Below are 9,184 nucleotides of genomic sequence, written 5' to 3' on the forward strand. Positions count from 1 at the left end.
AGAGAGAGAGAGAGAGAGAGAGAGAGAGAGAGAGAGAGAGAGAGAGAGAGAGAGAATGAGAATTCTCTAATACTTATTTTTCAGTTTTTGGTGGACACAACATCTTTATGTTACGTGGTGCTGAGGATTGAACCCAGCGCCCCGCGCATGCCAGGTGAGCGCGTTACCGCTTGAGCCACACCCCCAGCCTCTTGATAACTTTTTGATATCTGCAATCTACAGTCCATCATTGTCTACAGTTGTCCTGTCTGCTTCATCTCTTTCAATTCACAAAAGCCCTCCCAGTGGTTTTGGTCTTCTGTGACAATGACAGTTTCGAAGAGTCCAAGCAGCTAACTTGTTGACTGCCCCACGATCTGCATTTGCCTGATCATTTCTCCATGATTAGACTCAGGCAAAATATTCTTGGCAAAACTCTTTAAATAGGTGATGTTGTATCCTCTAGCACCATGTCAGGATGTACACAATATCATATCATCCTTTCCTGGGTGGTGCTAACTAAGCTTGAGCATGTGGCTAAATGGGATTCATGAGAGTCTCTGCTCCATTCTTTCTTTTGAATTAGAAGTACTTGGTGGAGTGGTGCTTGGATATTGTGAATATGCTGCTTCCCCAACAGTGTCTCAGCCAGTGGTTTGACTGTCCTTGGTGGGTCTTACCTGACCCAGTGACCACAAGGGTGGCTGCACCATGTGCCTGTGTCCCTACTCCCATCATTTCCCTAGAGGAGTTGGCTCTTTCTTCTGTAAATCCACCTGCCTCTGGGGATTCTTTCAATTATTCACATAGTGTAGTGCATTCCTCTCAGTGTTCTTTTCTATTTCCCCAGCGCCTGGGTCCCTTCCCCCTGCCTAAATCACTTCTTGAGCACTCTCTCCTTTTATGGAACAAGGTATTTCAGGCTCACCCTCTACTTTGCTTGCCCTAGACTAAGAGTCTGAATAATCAGATTATAATGCAAAGTGTGTTCTAGGGAAGCAGTCAAGTCGTTTGTAAATAGAAAAGAGAATTATTAATCTGGTCTGTGGCAGGTGGAACATCAAAGAGCAATACCAGCTAGAAAGTGACATTAGAGTTTAGACTAGAAGGATACAACATGCAAAGAAAAGACTTGTTTTGTTTTGTTTTGTTTTTTTCCACAAAGTGAGAGGGACACATAAAATGTTTTCATGGAAGTAGGAAGTTCCTGATCTATGCAAGGACTAGCAAGTAGCATGGGTAGATAACAGGCAAGCAGGAAGTAGCCAGATTATCATGCCCTGCCAAGATGTGTGGTTGGGGCAAGGGAAGCAGTCTGCTTTTTTTTGCTTTAAACATTACCTTTTGGGCAATTAGGGGCCATCAGTTTTGGGGTTTTGTTGATGTTGTTTTTTGTTTGTTTTTCACATGGGAATGAAATAATCAGATCTGGAGTCTGGAGAATTAAGAAGAGGTAAAAAAAATCAGAGAAAGGAGTAGAACTGGAAGATTATGTGCCACACGCGGAGGCAGGGGTCTACTCATTACACACTTTACAGAATGCACTATAGATTCTCCTGGCAATTTTAAGTTAGTTTGTTTAGGGTTTACATTTTTAGCTGTCTTTTCTGCAGAGTCTGCTAGGTACTTCTTAGCCCTCCCCTTGAAGGGCAGTGGACTCAGTCTTTCTCACAAGTGAGCATGTGTTGACCATCGAAGTGTCTCTTGATCCTTTGAATCTGATATACTCTGAGCTTACTGTTCCCTTTGTAACCTGATGACTCAGGTTGATTATGAGTATGTATCTATATGTGACACGAAATCGGTACCCATAGAGTCAAACCAAAAAGTGATGTCTTACCAGCTTTTCTTCAACACTGGAAAAAGACTGAGGACTTATGAAGTAGAAGCTGGCAAACTGGTGGGAATCAATTATTCATCTCTTTTCACATCAGCTGTGGGGTAAGTGGGGCCACTTGCCACTGGTTTCCTGCCCACCTTACCTCTGAAGCTGCTCAGTGGGCTGTGACTCTCCTGCACTGGTGACAGGAGCCCACTGCTTCTGGAGGCCTCTGATGCCTCCAGCATTGATTCCAAGAGTCAGTACAGTATCCACAAGCTACACGTGGCTCCCAGCACTTAAAATGTGACTTGTCTAAATCAAGATATGCAGTAAATATAAAAATTGATATGTGTCATCAGTGGATTTCATAGTGTAGACAAGGAATAAAAGATATATCATTAATAATTTTGTATTTATGAAGATGATAATAACTTAGATATACTAGGTTAAATAAAATCTTTAGCTTTTTAACTTCTTCTCTTTTTTAATGTGTTCACCAGAAATGTTTACTAGATGTGTGGATCACATATTTATATTTGACTGTGCTGGTATAGACAGACAACTGAAAGTATTTCTTACTTTGATAGATGGTTTCAAACTTGTATTTCTTAAGATTCCAATATAAACATAAACACCAGAAACCATGTATTCGATAGCTCAACACTAGGACTGCTTTGATTTTCCGCCTGTAAGAAATGAAAAGGCAATATATCGATGTCACTTTTGAAAAATTTCAAGAGCAATGCTAAATGTAAACACAACTTTACAAGGAATAACTTTAATAAAAACCACTTCCAGAGTTCATATTTTATAGCATAAATTGGCAATTTTTATAATAGAATATTTTGCCACAGGTGCATAAATATAAAGCATTTTTAAATCTATATGCCAAAAATTATAAATTATGAAGACCAATAATAGTGAACTTATGGTAGAGACAGTATGGTTTGCATTTCTTTTTAGTGAATAAAATCTAAGTCACATTTTCTTAATGTGTAGCAATTCTCCAAACAGGACAAGAATCTTCAGGGAGGAAATAAGGACTATAAGGGTACGGTGGCTCCATCACATCTTAAAGCCAGTGATGTCCAGTATGTCTAGTCGAGCTCCTAGAACTGAACCTCACATTCCAGCAGGGTCGGAAACCCCAAGAGTCCTTGTAATGGAATGGCCACCCTGGTGGCCATCACAGAGTCAAACTTTAATAACTACAGTCATAGTCATTCCTCAGTGTCCATGCAGGACCAGCCCCAGAACCCCCCGTAGATACCAACATCTGGATGCTCAGCCCTTCCTTTAAAAATGGCATAGTATTTGCACATAACCTAAGTACATCCTCCTGCACACTTTAAATCTAGATTACTTATAATACCTATCACATTGTAAACACTACTTAGTAGCGCTACTTAGTAGTAGTTAAACTGTACTGTCAAGGAGTGAGGACAAGAAAACAAGGCTGTGTGTGTTCAGTACAGACAGTTTTTCTTTTCTGAGTATTTTTGTGCCATGGTTGGTTGAATTCACAGAGTAGAAGCCATGGATATGGCAGACCAGCTCTCTGTAAACAAATGAATACATACACATACACAGGCCAAGGTGGCACCGAAATGATTTTACAAAGTCGTTCCACAGAAGCTGGCCCACCAGAATTGAGAATTAACCTCATTTCACCTCTCAGTAAGCTATAAATTAATCACTTGAACAAGGCATTTGCTAATTATTCAAATCATGATCTCTCTCTCCCCCTCTCTCCCTCTCTCTTAAGAGAAACCTGGACTATTTTATGGACAGAATAACAATCATAGAAAGCAAGGCAGATGAGAATTTCTTAAATACTTACTGCATGTTAGAATTTGGACCAAATGGTCCACACAACTTCTCTGTGAAGGAGATGATATTATTCACATTTTAAGTTGAGATCACTGAGGCCAGAGTTTAAGTAACTGAGCCCACAGAGTTCACAATGGGGGAGCCCCAGCTTGCACCTAGGACTGCCTTATTCACCCCATCATGATGGGGTCCTTGTTGCTTTCTCTGTAAAAACTCTGGAGCAGAATAGTCACTTAGGTGCAAAGAAAAAAAATGCTTTGCTCTTGGAATCAATGCTGGAGGCATCAGAGGCCTCCAGAAGCAGTGGGCTCCTGTCACCAGTGCAGGAGAGTCACAGCCCACTGAGCAGCTTGCAGAGGTAAGGAGGGCAGGAAACCAGTGGCAAGTGGCCCCACTTACCCCGCAGCTGATGTGAACAGAGGTGAATAACTGATTCCCACCAGTTTGCCAGCTTCTACTTCATAAGTCCTCAGTCTTTTTCCAGTGTTGAAGAAAAGCTTGTAAGACATCACCGAACACAGAGTAGCAAGTGGCTGATTCGCACCTTGCCACAGGGGAGGAACACAGGTTGAGATAATGGATTTAAAAATGTAAAATCGATGTCAGTCTTTCTCATATTCTTAAGTTCTACTATTTCTCTAAAATATCAAAACTCAAAAGTTAGGCTATGCCTCCATGTTCCCTAATATATACCCCCTATTAAATTTCACGAGAACCAGTATTCATACTGTCAAGGCTACAAGACAACCTGTCCTCAATACAACTGATGATCGTGTCTGGAAATGAATAGAGAAGACACAGTTTTCACATTCACACAGTGATAGCTGGTTATGTTGGTCATACATCCTATAGTTGCTTACTATCTTACACATGTACATGTAAATCTTATTCTTGTCTTTTGTTTAAAAAAGGATGTGCTCTGAATAACTGGTTGTCTTGGAGCAACTGTGGTTAGCTAAACTCGACTCTGTGCAAACCTGACTCTAAATTTTCTATCAGTTCATCAAACAATGTTTTGGAAAAGTCCTCTAGGGTAGAAATAAAGAAGTTACTTGTTTTCCCCTGTCTGCATGTAGCTATCTTTCTGCTATTTTCATGCACAGATTGATCATCCCTAATCCCAAAATCCCCAAATTTTTGAGCCTCAGCATGACAGTGCAAGTGGAAAATTACATACCTGACCACATGTGAGGGTAACAGTCAAAAATGCAGGCATGTTAAAAATATTATGTAGAATCACCTTCAGCCTATGTGTATGTGGAATATATATATATATATATATATATATATATATATATATATATNTTTAAGCTCAGGTAAAAACTAGGATTTTGATCTTATTAGTTTGCAGAATCTTAAAATAGACTGTGTCAAATTCAGCTAGCTTATGTGTACATGTCCTTCCTGAGGGACCTGCTAAAGCATCCTCAATTGTACTTATGATGGATAAGTAGTATGACATGTTCAAATTGCTCCCCAGCTCCTTCCCTTTTGGTTGTTGGGAAACCCTTGAAACCCTGGGCCTGGGATGGGTCTCAGGAAGTCACTTGGTGAGCACCAAGTTACCAGGCAAGACCACCACTCAGGAGAGTCAAGCCTTCTCTTTTCCACAGAGATGCCAAGTGGACTTTATCAAGAATCCCACCATGACAACCAGCACACTCTTTGTGCCAGAATGTCTATATATGCAAATATTGATGCATGCATCACCACCGCTTAGGAACTTTGTATGGCCAGAATCCCAATACTGAAGAGGCAGGAGCTTCTTCCACTGAGTTACAAATTTGTGTTGTGTTTATGTGAGGTGCTACTGTATAGCTTTATGTTTGCATCAATAAAGACATTGACAGCCATAAAACAACTTGAACTTTAATAAATAAACCATGTGAACTGGTAATGCTGACTTTCTCTTATCCAGTAACACCATCTCTGAATTTTTAGAGTGCCTGTTTGAAACTTCAAGGAAAGATGGCAGGCTCCCTCTAGTGGGAAGTGAGCTTTGAGATGGAATCTTTTCCCTCACACTGTAAATCCATGGTTAGGTTTTGTTTGAAGGAAAAAGGACCTCTTCTGACGCTGAAGTTTTTATTCCTCTTCAAATTTTACCAAACAAAATATAAGCTATCAAGGAATTTCATAGGACAGTCAGGAGTTCAAGGTCAGTGCTCCTATGTGAACAGAGAAGAAGGTGGTACCAACCTGTGCCTAGGCACTCACTTGCCAGAAATGCAAATCTGTATGTATGAAAGTTATATAACTTAACTGGTAGGGCTTTTACTTTTTACTTTAAGTAGTTTAAATGATGATGTCATCTCTTTATTTTATTGCTGAGTTTAAATGACTTGCTCAAAATCAAATTGAAAGTCTGCCTTGACCATGGAGTTCCTGTTAATTTTAAAGAACATAAGCCATATTCAATGTGTCCAAAAATCTCATGTTTTTCTTTTCTTTATTTTTTTAGATAATCAGCTTTCTGTCATCTATCTTTTATATTTGAAACTAAAATTGTATCCATATTACATTTAATAACGTGTAAAATGTTAATTCTGAATCATCAAGAAAAAATAAAACTGTACCAAGGCAAGGGAGTAAATGACACATTAAAGATGTGGGTTCTTGTTTTACAATTGGTAAAGAAAAAAAGAAAGAAAACAATTCAATGAAATTTATTATTAATATTGGTATACATCCCAAAATGGTAAATAACCAGTTCTAGGAAGAATAGTAGTAGCAAGTTATAGACATTTTTAGCTTTAAAACTCTATATCATTTATTTAACCTATTCCATTTCATATATCTTTTATAAAAAGTGTGTGTTTCTTTGCTTTTTTGGTAACTATTGACAAAGTCAGTCTACACTGGAAAAAGTTTTCCTCTCACTAATGTTTTTTTCCCCCTCTTACAGCAAATGATGTGCTTGGTTTCGGAACACTGGTCAGTACTTCTAATACCTACAATGGGTCTGGTGTTGTGACTGTGGAGACCAGCCATCCACTCCTCTGGACCATGGCTATCAAAAACTAACCTGCTGACGGGCATCTACTGGTGTGCCTCTGCCTTACCTTATTGCCAATGGTTTATTGCTTTACATGAACAATTCAACCAGGTTTGCAGGAATCTAAACTTCTGCATCGAAGCCCACTTGTTTCAATGATGTGAGGGGCTGAGGACATAATTTAATGATAGAGCACTTTTCTAGCATGCACAGGGCCTTGGGTTCGACCCACCGCACCACAAAACATGAATAAAATAAACAAAGATGTTACTGTTTAGATAATCCAAGTGACACTATAAATGATAGACCTCAATTTTAGTGTGGAAAAATTATGTGTTATGAAAGTAAATCAACTCTATTACATTGATTGGAAAGCTCATGTGGATCATTCCATTATAAAAAAATCACTACTGATTATTTAATCTTTCCATATATCTTCAAATACTTCTTTTATTTTTGAAGCAGAAAAAACTTCTGTTGAGGTTCCTCTTAGAATCTAGGCCATCCTTAAATGCCTGACAATGAGGGCTGCCTCTGAGTATCTCCTAATGTTAATTTTTCTACATAATACAATGTTACCTTTTACCTGCAAAAAAGAAATTCTTCCAGATTGGTGTGTTAAAACTGAACCATTTCACCCTGACCTCATTACTGTCTTTAGCATAAATAATAAGTCAAGAATAATTGGCCTAATTGTTAGATTTGAAAATGGTTTTGTAGTCTGTGGGTGAAAGATAAATGACAATTCATGATACCCTGCTTCTGCGTTAAACACCAATTTGAAAGTATGATTGCTAAGTTTTTGTGTGGTGGTGATAATCATCATCATTACAACCTAGATAAAAAAATGTGCAGGGGAAAATTAACATAAAAATTAACTTGTTTTGACATACCTCAGCCTTAAAAAAAAATTATGGTTCATAGACCAGTATTTATTCAAATGACCAGAAATTGAATCTAAGATGATCAATGAGTATTGTATACCAAGGAGACAGAACCTGAAGCCAGTGTTCTTGTTCCAGTCTACTATCAGTCTAAGTTCCCTGGACCCCAGAACTTAGCTATGAAATAGGAGGGGCTGGACACTGTGTATAAGGGGTTCCTTAACACTCCTCAGCGCTCACATTAGCATTTGTAAGTTACTGACATGGCCAGCTTCATCTATCTAGTACATCAAAATGTATTCAGCCAGGCATGGTGGCGCACACCTAAAATCCCAGAGGCTCAGGAGGCTGAGGCAGGAGGATCACAAGTTCAAAACAACAGCAAGGTGTTAAGCAACTCAGTGAGACCCTGTCTCTAAATAAAATACAAAATAGGGCTTAGGATATGACTTGGTGGTTGAGTGCCCCTGAGTTCAATCTCCAGTACAAAAAAAAAAAAATGTATTCATGTCTCTCTTATGTAGAGACCCCTCCTATCTCTTCTACCCTTCCCTATTGTATTTACCAAACCCAATCTTGCCATACAATCCACAGTTTAAGGAGAACCTGCCCAATGTGTTCCATGTACAGAGAGTGCCTATGTCACTATAAGGAAAGTGACCAACAACTGTTTTCTTCTCGGTGCTACACCAGGGTGATGCTCAGATTGCAAATAGAGAATTAAAAGGGATCAGTTAACTATCTTGTGATTCTGAGCAGATAATCATTAAAAATAGTTTTTGATTATGTTATGCAAATATATAAGTTAAAAATCCAGATGTCAAATAAAAAATTATCAATGTTCATGTCTGTGGTCAATTTTTAAGAAAATAATCCATTTTAATCACTTGCATTCATCATAACCAATCTCTTATAATCACTGTTTCTGTATAAACTGTTGTGCTCAGAGAATGAATTCACATCACTCATCTGACTTCAGAGGGCAAGCCAGGACATTAATACTTCGGATCTCTCTCCACTGCCCCATCTTTTCACATAGAATCACTTGCAAGTTTTCCATCTTCCTTTCTATCCATTCTAAATCCTACAAGGTAAACAGGTGCAACATTTATCTACTTTTAGAGATGGGACAATAGGGGTCCAAAAAGACAAAGGGTAAACCTCTGGTCCATGTGATCTAGGGAGTAACTTCCATGGAGAGAGGTGAGAAGGAGTTTTAATAGCACTGGGTTGCTCTCTGAAATCGTATGAGAGATTTCAATTCATAATGATGGATTACACAGCTGAGACAGGAAGCTGGGGGAAGGCTAGTTAAGCACTGGCTCCTCCATTGATTGACTAGTCTAATTCAGAACCTCCAATGGAAAACTTGCCTAAGACCTCCACAGTGCCCCACAACACATGCCCCAAAGGGAACCAGGAGAGAGGAGGAGTGGCCAGAGTGACCACGGTCTCAGACCTTGTTACAACTTTCTACTTGATTGGAAGTTGAGGCTCGGTCATGTTTACTAGAAGTACACTCACAACTTATAAGAGAACTATGTCCGTCATTTAGAAATTTTACTCCCAAAGAATGCATGTCCTATTTACTCTGACAGTCTTATCAGTTATAATAAACAGATACTTATCAAAAATATATATGATTTGTTGAAGCTTAGTAAACATTGTGGGAGG

At 38.9% G+C, this 9,184-nt stretch overlaps 1 protein-coding gene across 11 annotated transcripts in view; it reads left to right on the forward strand.

Annotated features, from left to right (window-relative positions):
- Window positions 1–8,355, forward strand: part of Tpk1 (thiamin pyrophosphokinase 1) — a 335,423-nt gene extending 327,068 nt beyond the window's left edge. For all 11 annotated transcript variants that reach the window (XM_048786773.1, XM_048786774.1, XM_048786775.1 and 8 more), the window contains one exon: window positions 6,537–8,355. In XM_048786773.1, the coding sequence (XP_048642730.1) occupies window positions 6,537–6,655 (119 nt within the window). In that variant the 3' untranslated portion in view covers window positions 6,656–8,355. The remainder of the gene's footprint in view (window positions 1–6,536) is intronic.
- Window positions 8,356–9,184: the final 829 nt, after the last annotated feature.

The sequence above is a fragment of the Marmota marmota genome, unplaced genomic scaffold (genome assembly GCF_001458135.2).
Source record: "Marmota marmota marmota unplaced genomic scaffold, marMar, whole genome shotgun sequence".
Lineage (NCBI taxonomy): Eukaryota > Metazoa > Chordata > Mammalia > Rodentia > Sciuridae > Marmota > Marmota marmota.